General features: G+C 44.9%; 1 protein-coding gene across 3 annotated transcripts in view; it reads right to left on the bottom strand.

Moving 5' to 3' along the window:
- Nadk2 (NAD kinase 2, mitochondrial) overlaps nucleotides 1-21,558 on the bottom strand; it is a 118,074-nt gene that overhangs the window by 77,339 nt on the left and 19,177 nt on the right. For 2 of the 3 annotated variants that reach the window (XM_084576046.1, XM_084576044.1), the window contains exons 2-5: nucleotides 21,287-21,379; nucleotides 11,422-11,588; nucleotides 6,609-6,692; nucleotides 915-1,166 (exon numbers count right to left, since the gene is read on the bottom strand). In XM_084576046.1, coding sequence (XP_084432172.1) covers nucleotides 915-1,166; nucleotides 6,609-6,692; nucleotides 11,422-11,588; nucleotides 21,287-21,379 — 596 coding nt within the window. The remainder of the gene's footprint in view (nucleotides 1-914; nucleotides 1,167-6,608; nucleotides 6,693-11,421; nucleotides 11,589-21,286; nucleotides 21,380-21,558) is intronic. The other variant, XM_084576045.1, reaches the window with a different exon arrangement.

Raw genomic sequence — 21,558 nt, 5'->3', positions numbered from 1 at the left:
AGAAACTGGTGCAACTGAGACTGGCAAAGCAATGCCCTTTCCCATTCTGGTGCCTTCAGTGCAGTTTTTTGGACCTACATGGACAGCTAGCAACAAGCAGTATTGGCAGTAGCACGTTACAAGCAACGGCGTAACGCATTGCTTTTTTTCGGTAACGTATTAACATACTCGTTACTGTTTTATACCTTTAACAGGTAACATACGTTTACATTGTTTGGTAGCATGACATGTCATATTGTTACTTACTTTTTATTCTAAAACCCCATCACCCTTTTTCAAAAAAAAAAAAATGTGCAGAGCACCTAGTGATATGCTGCAAATATGCAAATAAACGAAATGTGCTCTTGACGACCCTTGTTGCAGCTCGTATGTACGGCAGAAAAGAGCTGCTCTTGCTGACTCACCATACTAAATAAAAAGACCGAATAAATGCATTCCCACACTTGCCTTCACCTATTTCCTCTTCCCAAACCACTTCAATGGCGGCTATGTGCAAGGCTATTGAATTTCTCAGCGAGCGAGACTGATCTTGAACAACATCACATATAAATTCGCATTTCACCACGTGCCACAGAGTTAGATGCCATCGAATGTAACTCTACAGGCAAAATTAGGCCACTGTAATATTGTTAAACTCTTGTAAATTTGTGCAAAGTGTGCAAGTTAAACCAGGATTTTGGGTTAGATCAATGTTTGGGTGAGAACTTTTATATGAAATATGAGCGTTATAAATTGTTATTATGGCTTGCAGTGAAGATGCATTGTTTAAAATTTATGGCCATGGAGTAACAGCAAAGCAATGTGCGGTACTTTTTTTTGGTAATAGTAACAAGATGGTAACGCGTTTATTTTTCTTTAGTGTAAAGAGTAATGTAGTGGGTTACTTTTTCGGCAAGCACCAGAAATGCCCTCACCGGGAGGAGAGGGACTCGCCGACGAAGACTTCGTTGAGCGACCGAACAGGTAGCACATGCACAGCATCATCAGCGACTGAGGAGTGGGGAGGTGCTGTTCCATCCTCCGTGGTGGACTTGCGGTGCTGCTCCTGCCAGCAGTCCAGGAAGCGGTACTCCGGGTACTGCAGCTGCTGGTCATGCAGCTCCACGGGTGCATCGAAGGCATGCTCCCCTTTGAGTGTCACCCGCAGCCGCTGACGCCACATCCACCTGTCATTTATTGATGGATCTTCAACATACCATGTAGCAAACCATCCGAGTTGGAATTTCATTACGCGCAATGATCGATGCACTGTTGTTCCAAAAACACGATGTGGGCAGAGAAGATTTCAGGATGCACACAATGCAACATTTGACAAGAAAAGTTCTTCAGGCCTTCTTCCACAGAGTAAACAATTTGAGCCTGTTACCAGAAGAACAAGTGGCAATCATCTTCCTGCCCATGCTGCAATTCTCCCTTTAACTTTGACTATGATACGATTTCGCTATTTTCGCTTTCAAAACATGGCACTACGGTAGTTCATGCTTAACACCAGAGAAAAATACCAGAACAAAAAAAAAAAAAAAAGAAAGAAAAAAAGAGAAAAAGAAGAAAAAAAAAAACGAACGAGCAGTGTGCGTCCATCGCTGCCACGCGGTTGCTCACGGGCTCCCGCACGTCGGTAGCGGAAACAGCGGAGCACGGTTTCCTAGGGCAACGGTGGTGGGCGAGAGGAAACAGGCGTAAAGACACACGCACCTCCTCACTTGAACGGCGCGAACGCGCACGCTCTTCCCCAGACTGATTCCTCCTCCCAAAACCCCTACCCCACTCCCTCGTAGACGCATCCCACGGCGAATGCAGACGCATCTGCGCTGCAAAGCCACTGCAGCGCGATCGCGAAACATTTCGCCGCTTCTATAAGTTCGAATAATTCCGATTTACTGTATACACCTTAGGGTGGTTTCCTTTATAATGAATTCTTATATGGTCATCGCTCTGCATTGCATTGTTATTTGGGTCCTCACGCAAAAACTGGATATAATGAAAACCTGGATGTAACGAAAAATTGCGGACATTTTACAATTTCGTTATAATCAGGTTTAACTGTATGCGCGGTGCTCCCTGGACCTCGGCTCCAAGCTGCTCGCCAAATCGTTAAGAGGCTTGCGCTTACCTCTGCGCCTTAACTGGCGCTCGCCTTCAAACGCATTCCCCTGCTCTTGGATTACCTTTCTTTGTCCTGGAGACCTTCTTTCATTGCTCGGAATGTGCTGATGCCAAAACTCTAGAGCATCTGTTTTGCTCATGCTCTACATTCTCCTCAAATCTTTCTCTCCTCCTGTGATCCCACCCCAGACATTTCAGGTGCAGAGCAGTGCATTCCAAAGAGGGATGCAATAAACTCTTTTCATTCATTTGTAATAAGAACCACAGAAGATGGTGCAAGGAAAGCTAGGATATGGTGCTTCGCGTCGCAATGGATGAAGCCGGGCCGTCTGCCACTGCGGCGCAGGTTCAACGTGCTGAAGTACAGCAGTTACGAAGACAGCGGGAACATGAGTGTACAGATTCTGATATGGCAGCTAAATGGCACAAGAAGTGTAAAATGCATGAAAAATATAGCAAGAATAAGCAGCGCAATGCAGCTACTTCACATTTGATTAACCATGCGAATTGGCTGTAACTTTATTTCTAATTTGACATGAATGCGTGAACAGTATCATTGCAACTAAATGGTTAGCATCACTCCGGCTTCAAGATAGACCTCTGCTGGGAACTCTAAAATGCTACTTGTGGTAATATTCTAATGCAAGAAATCTATCGAGCCAAATCTGAACGCGTACAATTTACACATAATTTTTATAAAGTGCTCCTGGCAACCCCTCGCGACTGATTGGGGCAACACATTCCCACGTGCACAGTATGCAAACCTCCCATGTCGCATCACACGGGATGGCTGGGCGCTCGCAAGTTACTAGGGCGGGATGGGCGGCATCAAGACTATAGCCCCTCAATAAACTAAAAGTAGCGCCAACATGTGTAGACTGCTGCTGCCTCCTCTCCGGTACTTACCTTTGGCGTTCGACCCTCCCATTGGCTGAGCACAGTCACGTGTCTTCAAGCACTTTTTTTCTTGCTTGTGTTACTGCCCCCTTTCCAACGGTGCCAAACATCACGCATGCCGCATATCGTCGTGTGTTTTTCTACGGCTTGCGCCTCTTTCGTGCTGATTTTTGAAATGTCCTTTGTTTGAAATGCCGCGAGTTGCTGTACTTTCAGGTGCAGCACACGTAACCATGATGGCAAGCGGTTGTTAAGAATACCGTCCGCAAATTGATATGTGGCACAGAGGAAGGTCTGGCTGCATCGAATCGGCCAGGTGGACACAGCTCTAACACGGTGTACTCGCTCGAGCAGATGACTGAACTGCACTGAACGTTTCAGCCCCATAGGTGAGTACAGGCAAGATGCAACTGTTGTATACTTTCCTCTTAAGCGATACCGGTAAGCTGCTAGTCAAAATCTGCGAGTGCTTGCCAAATCCCAATCTTATTCTTCTTATTTCCTTTTCATGGTCCGGATCTGCGGTTACTACCTGTCCTAAGTAGACATAATCGCCTACTACTTCCAGTACTTCTCTACCTAATGTAAACTGCTGTTCCTTCCCGAGGCTGTTGAACATTACCTTAGTCTTCTGCATATTTATTTTCAAGCCTACCTTTCTACTTTTCCTGTCTAGGTCGTCAATCATTATTTGCAGTTCATCACCCGAGTTGCTTAGCAAGGCAATGTCATCAGTAAATCGCAGATTATTGAGGTATTCTCCATCTACCCCTATCCCTAACTGCTCCCATTCCAAAACTCTGAATACTTCCTCTAAACAAGCTGTGAATAGTACTGGGGAGATTGTGTCTCCTTGCCTAACGCCTTTCTTTATGGGAATTTTGTTACTTTATGCAGAACTATGGTTGCTGTGCAGCCACTATATGTATCTTCCAGCACTTTCAAGTACGGCTCGTCTACCCCCTGATTTCGCAATGCCTGCATCACCGCCGAGGTTTCAACTGAGTCAAATGCTTTTTCGTAATCAATGAATGCTATGTATAAGGGCTGGTTATATTCCGAGCATTTTTCTATCACCTGATTGATGGTATGGATATGATCAATAGTAGAGTACTGTTTCCGAAACCCTGCTTGATTCTTTGCTTCAATGCAGTCTAAGGTTGTCCTGATTCTATTAGCGATTACCTTAGTAAATACCTTATACGTAACAGACAGTAAGCTGATTGGTCTGTAATTTTTAAGGTCCTTAGAGTCCCCTTTCTTGTGAATGAGGATAATGTTAGCATTCTTCCATGGTTCCGGTACCGTCGATGACACCAGGCACTGCGTATACAGGGTGGCCAGTTTTTCTAGCACGATATCCCCCCCCCATTCCTTCAGCAAATCTGTAGTTATCTGATCCTCTCCAGCTGATTTCCCCCTTTTCATAGTTTCTAATGCTTTCTTGACCTTGTCCTTCGTCACTGGTGGAACGTCTGACTGTTTTTCCCTACCGCTAATCTCGTTACGGTCCTGACTACTTTGGCTACTGTAGAGATCTGTACAGAACTCCTCGGCTACTTTGACTATCTTGTCCATATTTGCGATGACGTTGCCCGCCTTGCCCCTTATCGCATACATCTGGTTTTTGCCTATGCCCAATTTCTTCTTTACCGCTTTAAGGCTACCCCCTTTTTACAGCATGCTCAATTTTCTCCATGTTATACTTCTTTATATCGGCCACCTTGCGCTTATTGATTAGCTTTGATATCTTGGCCAATTTGATCTGGTCTGTTGGATTGGAAGCTTTCATACTCTGGCGTTTCTTAATCAAATCTTTCGTCTCCTTAGACAGCTTACCTGTACCCTTTCTAACTATCCTACCGCCTACTTCTACCGCGCACTCAGTAATGATATCTCTGAAATTATTGTTCCTTGCTTCTAGGGTAATGTCGCCATCCTTAGTTAGAGCTGAATACCTATTCTGTAGCCAGATCCTGAACTCTTCTGCCCTCCCCCTCACCGCTAATTCGTTGATGGGTTTCTTTCTTACTAATATGTTGCGTTGCTTCTTCAGATTTAGGCTAATTCGGGACCTCACCATCCTGAGGTCACTGCATCGCACTTTCCCGATTACATCTTGCATAATGGCGGGGGTTGAACACATTATGAAGTCGATTTCATTTTTAGTCTCCTCGTTCGGACTTTTCCATGTCCATTTCCGGTTCTTCCGTTTGCTGAAGAAGGTATTCATGATTCGTAAGTTATTGCACTCTGCAAACTCAACTAGTAACTCCCCCCCTGCTATTCCTAGAACCAATGCCATAGTCACCTACTGCCTTGTCTCCTGCCTGCTTTTTCTCTACCTTGGCATTGAAGTCGACCATTAGTACAGTATACTGCGTCTTTACTTTTCGCATTGCCGATTCTACGTCTTCGTAGAAGCTTTCAACTGCCTGGTCATCATAAATACATGTAGGTGCATAGGCCTGTACAACCTTCAGTTTATACCGCTTATTAAGCCTAATTACGATGCCTGTCACCCTCTCATTAATACTATAGAATTCATCTATATTACCCGCTATATACTTATTGACAAGGAAACCTACTCCTAGTTCTCGCCTCTCCGGTAAACCTCGATAACACAGTACATGCCCATCCTTCAGTGCAGTATATGCCTCATTCAGCCTCATAACCTCACTAAGCCCTATGACATCCCATTTCATACCTTCTAGTTCCTGTAAGAGCACTGCTAAACTAGCTTCACTAGCTAGGGTTCTAGCATTAAACGTTGCCAGGGTCAGTTTCCAATGGCGGCCTGTCCAGCGGAGCCAGGCTTTCTAGCACCCCCTGCTGCGTCACAGGTCTGACCGCCGCCGTGGTCAGTTGTTCCGCAGCTGCTGGTGACTGAGGGCCGGGGTTTTGTGGAGCTTATCATGAGAGGTTACAAACGTACCGTCGAGAAAATCTAGTTGTAGGTGGCGCAACCATCTGCACAATGTGCAGCAAGTATGACCAACTGCAGCTCTCTCGTCCAAAACGAGTGCCGGATGCAGTGCCACACTATGATTGTCATGTCATGATATTGTCATAAATTTCAATAAAACACACCTGAAAGCCTCTGCATGCTTGTGAACAAAGACACACATGCCCACACTTGAGGTGGAAAGGGACATTGTGCAGCATACACTGAGTTTCAAATCGGATCACGTGAAGGAGGTTCTTGGCGACACCAACGTGGAGAAAGCCCTTTACTTCTCTGGCTCCCTCCCATGTGCCTTGCAGACATGATCGGGGGTACTGACAGTCCAGAAGGGTGACAATGATGGTGAAACAAAGCCCCATCACTCACATTACATCCACTTTCACCACAGCTGTCCATCTGAATGGTCTGATGCCAACTCCTGCCAAATTGGCCACACGCCATGTTGTCTCATGACAATGCACAACCCAGCCATGTCGCCTGCCATGCTGGAGATTTTTTTGCTCACAACACTGACACTGCATTTCCTACAGAACGAAGCTTTTAACACTGTCACGCGACAGGTGAGGTGATGCTTTCTACAGTGCCTAGAGGGGCAGCAATGCCATTCTCAACACAAAAACAGCACTGCAGATGTGCTTACTGGAATTTGCCCGTGAGTAGCCGCTTGAGGGCCAGGGGAAAGTTCTCTGTGTAGTGGCCAGGAAGGCACAGGTAACCCACAGACCTGCAGCCAGAAAAGAATCCTGTGGCATTCCTTAAAGGCAGAGAACACCGAGCAAAATAAGTAATAAGATCATGGTGGAAACAAGAAGATCTTTCCTTACAATTGGCCCTAAAAATTGCACAAAAAAAGTGAAGTGTGGCAAAAACATGTAATTACTATCACTGTGGTAACCCATGTGCCTGCATTAATAAGTGCTCTCTATTCTACAAAGAGTATTCGTCTTATGTTTTGTGCTCTTTCCAGTGTGCCAGTCGATAAAAAACCTTCCACATTGGCTCTTACAGCGTTTGCACAAGATGGTTTTGAATTCCTTGGATGAATCGGTGACCAGGGTCCACTGAAACTATTTCGTGCATATGTCCTTGTGTTGTAGCAAGCTTTGGTGTGGCAACAAAAATGGACACTGTTCTGCGCTAAAAGAACAGTTTAATTGTGGTGGGTGAGATTTATTTTAGTTTTCGGTACAACACTTTTGTCACCACACAATCGTCACTGCAGATCTTCATAAGATAGGGCCCATGCACCAGCCGATAAAATTTCTGTAATGATTTTCTACACCGCTTCTAACAAAACCGCTCCGAGATCAAGTGCTCGAGAGAGGAGGCTTTCCATTTCGCCAAAAAAAATTGCGGATTCAAAGTGCAGTGTTTTGTTCCTTGAATACACAAATGGATAAGGCTACTGTATGTCAAAACACTAGGTCAGAAAAAAATCCATACGTGTGTTGCATTGAAAAGATCTTGAGGCTTGCAAGAGTTTTTTTTTAAGCATTTCCTTCACTTAGAAACAAAGACATGCAACAAAATGACATTTTATAATAAAAACCACCTAGGGTGGGCACAAATGCGGTCACTGAAACACACAGTGAAAAGTTCTCGGTGGAATGCTTATACAGTTGCTCAAAACTTGCTCAGCAAGCTGAAGAAGCCTGGAATGCTCTGGCTTTATTTCAGGCAAAAAGATGGAGAACTGCAGTAACAACAGGTAGCTTTGTACAAGTGCTCATGAGATGCCCAAAGTGATGCACAGATATTTTTCCCTCTGTGATGGTATTAGCTGCTAGAAATGACTTTTTTTTAGAAGGATTGCATGCTTGTGCTTATGTGGCACCATTGTAAAATGGTAGACAAAAGGAAGACCTGCCAGGAGTAGCTGGCTCCCACATCAGTTTTGGCGTTCTAGTTCTTCATATCCAATGGGCATTCTTGACACCTTTCACGAAAGACTCGTTCTATTGGCCTCAAGATCGAGCAGAGTCGCCACCTTGTGGCTCAGCGGCGAATCCTATTTAGTGTGGATGCGTTTTCGCGTCGCGTGCCAGCCCGCAGTAATTTACGCGCGCGTGCGGCATGTACAGGAGTGTTTTTGTTTATTTCGCAGTTACTGTGAGCTTTTGCTTACCTATATGCCTCTTGCAAAATAAATATGAATAGTCTATAACCCCACGCTTCATTAAAAAAAAAAAAAAAAATACTTGTCCGTATCGAGCATGTCATGCTTGGATAAGGGCATCATTCATCGCAGTCTTCGACGCTTGAGATCCTTTGACATGCAATGTCTCAAACGAAGTGGTACTCTCGTTACTACCGTATCAAAGCAAAACAGGTCGCTGCCGTAAATAAAAGTTAATGCAAACGCTCAGAAATCGCATATTCCCGTTTCTGTTTGGAATACCGCAGCTAATGAAACATACGCCATCGCAGACTGCTTCATATAGCAGAATGCAGTTTGAACAGACCACTCTAGGCCTACTATGCCTTCTGTATTCACGATAGAGTTGTGTGAGTACTCTTTCTTTTCTTTTTTTCTTTCTTTCTTTTTTTTTTTTTTTTGCTTTTAAACCTCTGTCGCGGTGTCTCAATGGTAAGGGCGCTCGACTGCTAGTTTCGAGAACGGGGGATTCAATCACAACCGTTTCGAAAGGCGCTCCTCTGCTGTGGGATTTGACTGCACAATAAACAATCCCACGTGGTAAATGTGGTGTTAATAATGAAAAAAAAAAAAACGACACCAAAACCAGCCTCTGCAAACATCCGTCATAGCCAATGCAGCTTTCATGCGTTCAAACCGGGCCAATATTCATTTCTTTTCTTTTTTGTTGTTGTTGTTCTTGAAGGCTTTTGTGCATCCGTAAAAGTTTTAGTGAGCAAATTTTACTTTACAGAAATGCTCGAATGTTTGAGACACATATTCCCTGCACCTAATTGTTATCCTAAATATTACATAATACACTTCGGTTAATGTATTTTAACAGATTAGGTTAATGTACTGTGACAGATTTTCTCTTCTTGGGCTCCAAGATTACCCCGGAAGGAGACTGCAGCCATGAAATTAGGAGACGCCTGCTTCTGGGAAAGAGAGCCATGGCTAGCCTTGACCGCCTAGTAAAGAGCAGAGACATTAGTCTGCCAACCAAGATCCGTATAACTCGTGCTGTGGTCTTTCCAGTTGTGATGTATGGATGCGAGAGTTGGACTGTGAAAAAGGCTGACCGCCGAAGAATTGGCGCGTTTCAATTGTGCTGCTGGCGAAGACACTTGAGAGTTCCTTGGACTGCCAGAAGATGAAATCAGTCGATAGTGTCGACCATAAACCCTGACTGTTCACTGGAGGGTCAAATTCTAAAGTTAAAGTTAAGCTACTTTGGTCATCTGATGAGAAGAGAGGAGTCGCTGGAGAAAGATTTGATGTTGGGAAAGGTTGACGGTCACCGGAGAAGGGGTAGGCAGCGAACGCGATGGTTAGATGGCATCCTCGAGGCACTGCAGATGAAGTTATGTGATGTTAGGAAGATAGTGAGAGACCGGAAAGCGTGGCGTGACATGGTCCATAGGGTCACGAAGAGTCGGACACGACTGGACGACTGAATTGAATGTACTTTACTGGTAGCCTATTATAATCATTATAGTTCCTTTTCGTCTAAGTCTTGTCTTCCGAGCAAACTCGTCGTTTCTGACAAGGGGAGTAAAACAGCTTCATGCGGGCTTAAATATCAGTGTTTAGTTCGGGAATAAATACATCTTTACAGCCGCATGATAAGATTACCTCCATTTCTTTCGGAATAGTTTTATATCCGGCAGCTGTTTTGGAAGTAACCCTAATATTTTACTTCGCATAAGATTTAGTCACTGCTAAATAATTAGTGATAAAGAAATTTTCAGCCTGTAAAATTGCTTCCCAGAACATGACAGTGCCCATGCGCAGTTTATAACGATGTCTTCGCAGCAAGTAATTCGTAGCTTGCACTTTAACGTTAATGAAAATTAATCACTGATTATTGTAAATTCTGTCAAGTGTGTTAAAGTTCTCTCACACGGTAAAATTTATTGGCATTGCAAAACAAAATAATCACACTACTAATTTACCGTTATATTCACATCACACACATCACAAATCCCTTATACTTTCCTCGGTTTCAGGAAATCATTTACAGTTAGTGGCGCATGGAAGTAATACGCTATCACATTCTATGACAGTGGCCGCAAAAAGCATCTTGGCAAATTCAATCCACTTGGCACTGTACACGTGAACAATCAGCTTTCCTGTGTGCCGAGGTTTCCTGTATATTGTCGGCATGATCTCATTTTTGGGGAATACTTGTGCGTGGTTGTCTGGGCAAGAGTTGATGTGCACTCTGTCTAAAGCAACTGGCCATGCAGTGCGCTGCCAGTGCTACATTTACCTGCTTAGTCCTCGACTCAAGCACAATATAATAAACCAGGCTTTCTCGATTCATTCTAAAGTACTGCAGGTCAGAGCACGAACGTTCTATCTGCGTCGGCTTGACACTAAATTCGCCGGTCTCACTCGCATGAGACACGCGCAAACTGCTTAAAAGTCGATAAGAAAAACAAAGCTGTCATTAGGCAGGCCCAAGCATTAGGCGCGTGAGCGCGGTACAGTGGAAGAAACGTGCAAAGTAAATCTGGAAGTCTGGTGGTTGCGTGCTTTTTCCTAAAATCCGCGCTTCTTCTGCTGCAGGCCCAAGCATTAGGCGCGTGAGCGCGGTACAGTGCAAGAAACGTGCAAAGTAAATCTGGAAGTCTGGTGGTTGCGTGCTTTGTTTTCCTAAAATCCGCGCTTCTTCTGCTGCATTGGTGAAATCCTTGGATCTTTTTATGCAATATTGCAGAAATACTGCATAAGACACGTTTTCATCGGCAACAAACCCGCAGTAAACTCGGAAGCAGACCTACGCAGCGTGCGTTTCTGCGGGCGCCGCAAGCTGCCAATCCACACTGCCGGAGTGATGGTGGCGCCACCTCTAGGTCGATCTTGCGGCGAATAGACCCAATCTCTCTGGACCCGAGCATGCAGTCATTTCCATTTCCTGAGCTGAACAGCATAAGTTATTGCTGTGGATAATGGATTCATCAAGTAATTGTGGAAATATACAACAGAAACAGTTCCCTAAGCTTAGAGGAATAATGTCTATTTTTGCCTCAGGACAACATTTTGTTCTTAAATACCTTGAGACATCGGCATTTTGCTGACAGAGTTATTTCCTTAGTAAGAAAACAGGTAGTCATGGTATATGTTATATCTATCTTCATCTTAACCACTCTGGCATAGTTTCCTACCACACTTCAGCCATCTTATGTTGGCAGAGACCACCTGAAGGTTAATCTTGCACTCCAGATGAAGGAAAGACAGCGACATGTAGTACAATGAGAACCAGCGATGCGGCCAGCTTAGTACAACGCAGGTAATACCAGGAGACCAAGCTCACCTAGAAGGGTCACTATTGATTCCTATTATCGGCTTGTCCCGTGTGTAGATCTTGCTTGCTGCCATGAGGAATGTCCCGTCGCCGCCTGTCGTGAAGATGACGTCCGCCCAGTCAATGTTGCTATCCGTGTAGTCGAAGCGATCCACCAGGCGTGTCTCGATTTCATTCTCCCTGCATTTCAAAGCCCACCAACTCACGTTGGCAACATACTGAAGGGAATTCCCCTTCCAAGGCCATGCATTCCTCAGGACAACAGCGATGCAGAATAAAACAAAACAAGGGCGACTATGAGGGGCGTTGTAATGGAGGGCACCGGACATTTTCAACCAACTAGGGCTCTTTAATGGGAGCTGATAATTCAGGGTACACGGGCATCTTTGGAGGGCACCGGACATTTTCAACCAACTAGGGCTCTTTAATGGGAACTGATAATTCAGGGTACACGGGCATCTTGTGTCAAAATAAAGTCAGGACAGAACCTTAGTCCCCTGGCTCCCTAATCACTGCGTTTCTGTGGTGGGTGGCATGGTCGTCCTTGCACCTGTCAGCCCGACATTGCAGGTGGCACAGGACGTCGTGACAGCAGGACAATGCTAGTGGCTGAGGAGCAGCTTTGAGTGGCCATTTTGTTCTCTTTCTGCATCCAACCATAGCAGGTACACAGACCTCACTGATCTGGTCACCAGACACGAGGCAGATCAGGCCATTTCCACCATACAAACTTATTTCATTGTACTTGAGCAGGTTTTGCACACAATCTTCAGCCTGAAATTCAAGGACAGGATTAAAGTACAACGAGAGGCAACAAGTTTTTCATGGGTACCCCAAATTAAAAATCCTTTAACTCTTTCTTACTGCTTCCTTCTGCTTCCCTTCTCCCAGTCTTTCGGAAGGCACTATGAATCTAAACAAGGAGGGTTACGTCACCCTTTGTCTCAGCATCATTGAAGAGACTACAGGCTGACTGCCAAAAAAATGAGAGCATTCTTTACAATTCCTTTTCTTTCTTTCTTTCTAGGACACGTTCTCAAGCTCCAGATCCAGTGCCGCCATTTCGACATGCCTGCTGACTTTTTGCTGCCTCCTCCTGGTCATGTACAGGCCCTTCAGACTATTCTTTGCCAAGCATGCATAAAACTTCAATCAGCCTGTCTACTTGTGCATGTCGCACTGGTAGCCCCTCTTTAATGCATGTATCATGTATACAGAGCAAAGCGAAGTCCTTTTTCTACCCTTGACGAGAGCAGACGTTCGCCTGATCATTCCGCTGGATGCGCAGTGAGAGGAGTGACATCGTGAATATGACAGAAGATATACTTCAGGCTTCCCTGGTGACATTTCAGCAACAGTGCACCCACTGTCGTCGCATCAACAGCCTTTTGGTGCAACATACACCTCTCATTTCTGCTCCCAACCACAACCCATATAAAAGCTCCTTAATGCAAAATTCACGAGACTGGAAAAAAAGTTTGAATTATTCGACCTTCGAATTATTGAAATCCCTAAAAAAAAAACCTAACAAGAATCATTTGCATTACAGTAAAATTACCATATTCACTCGCACAATGAACCCAGATGCATAATGAACTCAATCCCCCCCCCCCCCCCCCCCTTTTGCCGCTGACAATTCGAAAAACAAAAAAGCGTCAGTCGTAAGCGCGTCCCTCTGTTTCGCGCTGTCACCATTGCAGCCCACAGCTCATTTCTTGGCAGTGCCAAGATACTGCGCAGCAATGACATCACAGTGCATGTATCTAGCCAACGCCATCTAGACTGGCTAAGAATTTTCTCTAGGTAGCGTTTATCTAGCAGTTGAGTGGCATGGAGGAAGAGAAAGCTAGGAGGGAGTGCGCGCAGCCTCCGCAAGCCAACCTCCTCTGAAGTCACTCCCTTCTCTTGTGCGCAATGATTCTTGGGAAGTTGGCCAATTGTTGCCAGACTCAAAAGCAGCAAGGTACACAGTATTGTTTAGTGACTTTGGATGCCCCAGCAGAAAGCCTACCGGAGTGGACTACCGAAAGTTGTGTGTCTTGTCGGAACACATAAGTTACTTTGTTTACAAATGCTGGATTGTACTCCATGATTATAAGCAAACTAGTGAGAACTGCAGGCAGCCTTTTCATCCACGGGTTCGTCAGGAAGACTACGGATTTGACATAATGTTGCATGCCAGGGGAACTGGCTGCAGCATAACAGGTATTTGAGGTCTGCATTTCTCAAATGAAATAAACGATTTTCATCTCGAACAATACATGCACATGCCCTGACAAGCAAACATTTCATTCCTCGAGTGCGAATAACAGGATACTCACCACTGGAGCGACATCCCCGCTGGTATATCTGCGTAGTTCTAGCCTCACGGCATGCAGCATTTCATACGGCAGTACTTGTCAGACTAGTTGGTTTGATTCCATGCTTGCGGGACTCATCACACAAAAGACAAAGCACTGAGACGAAGCACAAAAACACGAAGGACAACAGGCCGAAGCGATGATCAGCACTTCGTTCTTCTTGTTCTTGTGCTTAGCCCTTGTGCGCTGAACCTACAAGCATTTCATATGGCCCAGGGGACCCAGCCACATGGCGCGAAATACACAGGTGCACTGTGTGGCAGCAACAGCCCCTACGGCATCGGCCCATCCGAAAGTACAAAGTTCTATCCATCGCGCAGCGTGAGCCTCAGGTTTCTAGCGCAGGCATCGCATAGCGAAGGCATTTCTGCAGAGTGGAGCATGCAAAACCTCAACCGGAACCAGCTACCACCTACCGTTTACCGTGTCACGTGACGGCTCATTTCTCAGAATGCCTTCCATTACATTTTTCATGACTAGGCTTCATCCATTCATCGCGGTGCTCCCTCCTGGTTTTTTGTTTTTCCCCTTCATAATGGTGGGGAGGGGAGGCGAAATTGACAGAGTACCAGCAGCCTTGACTAAAGCTTTATTCTTAACTGCTCATCGGCACTCATCCTTCACGGTGCAATGCGATAGTGGGAGTGCTCTTTCACAAGGAGTCTGCGTTGCATGTGAGGTTTCAATGCACGACGCTCAGACGCTCAGAATGCCACTTGACAAGCGCACATTTTGGGAGCAAGAACCACGACGGAAGCGTGAAAAAAAAACCACTATCCGAAATGCCGCGCAAGTGCGATCGGTTAGCTGGCTGGTGCGTGGCCAATGAGAGCCGCTGCCGCGGGCTGGCGTGGACACGAAGCTCATAAAAGCAAATCTGAAACATAGCCGGCCTATTAAGGTAGTGTTGGATGAGGCCCTTTGCGTTTCGTTATACTTGCCATCGCGTGCACGTCACAGGTCTGCGGTTAACTGCGCAACATGTAGTTAAGGTTTGAGCAACGCTATTTTGACGATCACTTATGGTATCATGCATTCGTAACCGGACGCGGCCTAACCTAACCGGTGCGAGATCCGCAGCACACGTCCAATGCCATAGCCATACCTCGGCGTCGGCTGGGGTAGCGCTGACAGAAATACTTATCCGTATTTCCGAATTAATGAGGGTCAAATTAACGAGCATGGAGATGCAAGTCTCAGAGGTCACGCAGAACACAGCAGCTGCCACCACGTCTGCCAACCTCCTAATTTACTGCCGCCACCGGCTGCAGCGTCGGTTATGGACTAGGCTTTAGACACTCTTGCCTTGTTTTACCTGGTTTTATGTTTGTCTACATTTTGGACGCACGCAGCCTCTTAACTATGCCACCTTATTGCAGGGACGTTCCTTTGGCCATGTGCTGGGTGGCATGCTGCCCAGACACGGTGCCATGCAGTTCGAATTATCCGTAGCGGAACCGACTCATGTTCGAATTAACATGCGTTTTTGTACACAGACCTCTATGGAGCTTGGCCGGACCAACTAGTGCAGTTCAAATTATCCGAAAAATTGAATAATCGAGGTTCGAATTAACGAGCTCTTACTGGATTCACAAGAGGCAGGCTGAAGCTTCCCCCTCGATGCAGCATTCTGATCCACACCTCAGAACAAAGGTAGAATGACATCACTGGATTTCAGAGCCAGTGGTACTAGAAACAAGAGGGAAAAAGAACTGGGGAAGCAAGGCTCACGAAAGATCCTCGAGGAGACAAGGCGCTCTTCACTGGTTCCACCAATTTATGCCCAATAGTTTTCTTGTATAAGAGGAGAGCAGTCTATAACGAAGCAAGAAAACGCACAATGAAAAGGAATAAAAGGAGAAGGAAACCCGAAAGCATGTTTTAAAGGATGTATGGTGCATTAGAGAGCCCAAACAAGCCACTCATGATACTAGTGAGGCCCCGTCTTCTTCCATTGTTCCCACCATGTGCCCTTAAGACACAAACCACACCGATTCGACAAATTCAAAGAGTGCATAAAATTTAAGAAGGGCTTTCGAGGATGCTTGAGAAATTTGTTTTTTTCTTTAATCAAGGTTACTCCAAGGCCTGAGCGAACCCTGAGGAAAAATGAAACCATTCTAGCCGCCACCCTCAAGAGACTTTGTAGTAGCCACATAGTATAATATGTGCCAGATCTTTGTTGATCGCATACCTGTAAGATACAAACACCACATTCACATCAAGAGCAAAACAAAAAAAATTGGTGTGGTTTAACCCTGCTAAACCCAGAGAAGCGAAAGCTTTGTTAGGCTTATTGTTACTCTCTTCATTATCAACTAAATGCACAGTCAGTATCATCGCTACTACCATCATTATCATTACCATTAAGTACAGAGTCATTATCTTCGCTACCATTTTCATTATCATTAGAGCACTGTCAGTTCTTGACACTACTATTATCCTCACGCTAAGCAAAGAGAATTACCTGTTTCTCACGAGTCCAGCGTGTAATGGTCGTTTGTATGCTCGGCTGCGGACCGGAGGGATAGTGGTTCGACCTCAGCGGAGACATATTTTCGCTACAAAATTATGGTTCACACTTAAGCTCTGCCTTTAAGGGTACGCGTAGGCTACCAGCCCACATATAAAGTGCTGCCATAACCAAGCCGTATGAACGTACCTGCATGGCATAGGGGTAACATGAATTAAAATGTCATGGCAAACTGATTCTAATGTTACCCTCCCACATGAAAGGTGAGGCCCGCTGTTTCAGGCACTGGCAAAATACTTAACAGTAGCGTAGAGTAGCTTTCGATAAAAAAAAAAGGCTTTTCTTTTTAAATCAACTTTTTGACACTAGTTTGGTAGAATTTGTTTGCAGCTGCAAGCAAAAGTAAAAAAAATCTCTTATGATATCATGCATAACTGCAGGAAAATGGAAATACATGAATAGAAATGTTTTGGAGCGATCAAACAGAAAATGTGTTCGAAAGACTGGTTCAAGTTTTTTTTTTTCTGTCGGCAAGGTAAAAGTGGAACAATCTACCAGAACAAGCAGTTTCAGGCTGCAAAAGCATTTCTGTCTCCCACAACGAATGTTTTCAGAAGCGATTATTATTATGCCTATCATCGCCCTTTTTATTTTCCCTTCCATCCTCACATTAAGTCGCTTGAGCACCACACTCATAAAGTCCTAAACTGAGCTGCCAGCATTTCTAGATAAAGAAATAAATGAAAAAGAAAAAAAAAACATATCATCCTTGCTGCACCCAGCCTTTCGAACTGCATAGCTGTTCACACAGCAGCGACAATGGGATGACATACAATGGTAGTGGGGGGGGGGGACAATGACAACCTGGGGAGGGGAGCTATCCTGAAGAAGCTGAATGCGATTGTACTAGCCTTTTAGCAGCATGGTTCTCTATGGGATAGCTTACACCAAGAACGCTAGGATTGCAGATGTCACGAAAATGAACGAAGACCCTACATGCAACACAAAAAGGCCAAGCGAGCCACAGCAATTCAAGGCTTCTCCACAAACCTCAAGTAGACAGAGGATAAGCCCATGAAATTTCTTTTCTTTAGGAAAATCAGCTGTGCAGCTCTTTCTTTGCCTGGCAGCCAAGACATCTGCTGCTTAGAAAGTCGGCTTCAGAGATAGCACATTTTTATTTTTTTTCCACACTCAATTCAAACTTGTGACTTGGACAGAAAGAGGTTTATTCTGGTTTATGAGGTTAAACGTCCCAAAGCGACTCGAGCTATGAGAGATGCCGTAGTGGAAGGCTTCAGAAGCTTCAGCCGCCTGGGTTATTTAACATGCACTGACATTGCACAGCCCATGGGGTCTCTTCTTTTCACCTCCATCAAAAGGTGGCTGCCCTGGCCAGGATTAAATCCCACATCTTTGGGCACAACAGTCAATCCAATGCACCACTGCGGCAGGCTGAAGACAGACACTCCGAGATACGAAGTGAATGGAGGTGGCATCTGATGTTGGAGATGCAAGCCTACAAAGACTGCATTGATGTCATTACAGTTTCCTAAAGTAAAGTTCAGCAGTAGCAACCATCCCGATTCACTTCATTGAACCACTTGTAATTTGTGAAACCTCCCTTGGTTCATGCAGGCCTATTTTGAAGGGCGACAGTGAGAGTCTACTGAGACTCGTGCATTTTGACAAAACTTGTGCCATCACAAATATATATGAATATTTCAACATTATTTCCCACCCCCAGTGCAAATTGAAAGTTTAGAGGTGTGTATTAGGTCTATTTATTTTAGTGCACAAAGTTGCCCTTTCCAGTTGCTGCTTCAGCATTTCAAAACTCGTACAAGTTTTGTTTTTTTTCCTGGTAATGGCTATGATATCATCATAACTATAGGAGTGCGCTAACTTGACACAAGGAACAAAGGGAAACACTGCACTTTGTACATTGTGTCATGTAATTTGTGTTCTAATTTGTTCTCTTGTGTCGAGTTAGCACACTTCTATAGCTATTATGAACAACCAACTAGCCCTCTTTAAAGCATTATTAATGATGTCATCAATGTGTGTACTGGAATCTAGCAGTTGGCAAAGAACGGTTTCACTCTGTTGTTCTAAAATAATTCCACTTCAAGTTTCAAGAAGAGAGATCAAAAAGACGGTCAATTCTTTGGCAAGAACCAGCTTAAGCAGTGATGACATCGCAGACGTTAATGACGGAGATGAGGAGTCAGGAATGTAATGTGATCAGGTCAGAACACAAATGTGGCGCAACAAACACAATCACATGCGAAGAAACACAACACAGGCGCACACTACCAACTGTAATATGAATCTGAACACACACTTCCTCTTCACCACTCCTCCTCTTCTACACCCAAGTACATCTTCTCATCATCCTCTTCTTTGCCAAATAGATAGTAGCACTTTCTTCCCCGCAGAACATAAACGTCGTCCAAGCATGGCAGTCACCAATTCTACACTCAAGTACATCTCCACACACCTCTTCTTTGCCCAGCAGCTAATACCACAATCGTCCCAAAGTACCACAACCATCATCCAAGCTGCACAAAGTCCACCACATAGTCACACACTAGCAAACAACCACCACACATGTGCAGTAAGACATGTCCATCCAAACCACATCACTTGTGTAGTCCCTATGTAAAAAAACTAACCTGCCCAACATGTCTCTTATTAATGTCTACGAAGCAATGAAGTACATGAGAATGAGAAGTACATGTACTTGAGGGACAGGAGGATCAATAAACAAACATGGCTACAATACACAAGAGGTGTCTGAGCTTAACAGCTTTAGGGCCAATAATAAACTCCATTCTTTTCATTACTCAAGAAGATTCCTCAATAAAAGTAAATTCTTTCCTATGTAAACTCAGCGAGGCTTCACTTACACATATGTCTTCTTTTTTCTGTATGCTACACGAGTGCAGGGACTTCCCAAGTCTTTCACTAGGTGCATTTATGTACTTCAGCTGTAGCAACGGTGGCTAATTTGGATTGGGACAGCAAAAGCAATCACTTCTCGACTGCCGTTCCAGTCTCCCTGCTTGACCCCTGCAAAGACGTCGTCAGGCTTCGCTGCACAATGTGGTTGCTTATACAGTACCTTCGTGCAACTCTGGCAAAGCCTGTTACTAGTAACTCTGTCCCCAACTAAACACAGGCGCCTCTTGCGTACCCATTTCCACTCGTTCATTAGCTGCGATTACCCTGAGGTACAACTTTTTTATCAAGCAGTTCTTTACATGAGCAGGTGCAGTGCATTCACCACTGACCCTCCTTCAAATCACCCAGGCCAGATAAAAAGTAGTGGAAAAAGGAGTAACACAACCAAGAGAGATGATGACAAAAGCTTGCATCTGATGAGTGACTCTGCAAAGCCAGTTTTGTGCTGGTTTTGACCCTTTGTGCAAGTTGATCACAAACATTATTATGCCCCAACCACGAGAAAAAATTCAGGGATATTCAAGGGCATAGCATGGAACTATATTTCACAATTTTGTGAGACATAAGCATCTGCATGAAAATGTAAACTGTTTTTATTGCGGTAAACAAAAAAAGAAAACACTCCACCTACAAGACCTTTGTGCTGAATCCTCCCCCAACAACTGACTGGCCAAGGCTCAGCAGAATCAGTGATCTTAGTTGCCCGCAGCCCTGTTAAATCTCAATAAAAAAAGGCTGATGACCACATTAGCAGGGAAAGTTGGGCAAGCTGGTACAGATTCATGGTAGATAACATGAATGGGTCTCTGCAAGTACAGTGCCCCACCATTACACAGCTAACCTTCTTGAGGCCTGCTAAGCACTCATCTGGCCTGCAGCATATTTGCACTTTATTTTTCGCCTAGTTTTCTACAGCACACTTGTCCACTGCTGCAGGATCAAAGCATTTGCCACATGGTTATCATTTCGCTCAGTGCAGATTTGTACCACTCACGAGTTTGTTTCAGACATTATTTTGCAGTGCATTCAAGAGCATATACAACTACGCTAAGTAGTAGTAGTAGTATAAAACTTTATTCTGCAAAATGGGGTTGGGGTCTTGAGCTGCAAGTGGTGTTCCTAGGTACAGGATCCTATTGGTTTTTGCTGCCTCTTAGGCCCGCTTAATCAGCGCTAGCTGATCTTGTGGGTCGGAGCTGGACAGAAGCCCCTCCCACTGCTCGACTGACGGGTTTGTTATTTTGGGCTCTATCGGGCACGCCCGACAGCCCCATGTGGAGTGGTAAAGCTCACCATGTTTTGGAAGTTAGGACACCGTAAATACCCTCTTTCCCACAAAACACTCACAAGACATCAAGAACTACCCGCAGACGGCTACATACAAACTCATACCCAAGTCGCTACATATACAGTAAGATTTAGCCTACGCAATACACTCCAGAATGTGGGAGGTGCGGAGAGATAACGCTAAGATTTTGCAAACTCAAATCCACATATACTAGGTCCCAGCGGGAGCTGATACCAAGTTTACCAGAAGGAGAAGACCGAAAAAGTAATGGCTTCAACATGGCCAGCCGTCAACATGCATCCATCAAACGTAAGGAACCATCCACCAAGGAGACATTCACCAACTAGCCCGACAATAGCCCTTGCTAAAACGTAAGGAACTTGGGGGAAAAAAAAATGTTAGCATATAGACCGACCACATAACATTATTTTTTATTCATGGCAGATTATGATACATTTTCTTGCTGCAAATCATGACTTTCATTATGGGGCTTGATTTTTGAAGGTCCTTTAAGGATAAATAAAATATCAAGCATTTTCCACGGCCTCGAACCTTAGATTTTCAAATTCAAGGGTTTTCCAAGGATTTCAAGAACCTGTACGCACCCTGCTGCTGGCTATCTCTGAAGCTGACTCAACTTGCTCGCCCGAGGTTGCTGAATTGTCACATAAAAATGTACATACTACTAGATCTCCCCCTTGTGGCTGCAGACTTCTTTCACGTCTGAAAACAGGCCCTTCCCAGAAAGGGCTGCTCAGAAGCTATCTGAATCCACCGTTTGCGGCACACTTGCCTGAGTGTGTTGACCACCAGCTCCCGGTTCTTGGTGTGGATCTTGTGATGGTGAACAAGGCTGTTGTAGTCCGACCCCCGCGACTCCAGCTTTGCCAAAGATTGCAGCAACATGGGAGGGAGGCAGGGGCAATAGGGGGAAAAAAAAGCAGGCTCAACTTGTAGACATCCCATGCAAAGGCTGCCTTCTCTCTTCAGTGTCACACAAATCGTTGCAAGGCTTTGACATGGGGCATATTTTATGAGACCTGCATGTACACACCTGCGTA

This window comes from Amblyomma maculatum, chromosome 8 (genome assembly GCF_055883805.1).
Source record: "Amblyomma maculatum isolate TAMU_Amacu chromosome 8, ASM5588380v1, whole genome shotgun sequence".
Lineage (NCBI taxonomy): Eukaryota > Metazoa > Arthropoda > Arachnida > Ixodida > Ixodidae > Amblyomma > Amblyomma maculatum.
The sequence above is the reverse complement of the archived record's forward strand: the minus strand, read 5'-3'. Positions and strand labels throughout refer to the sequence as shown.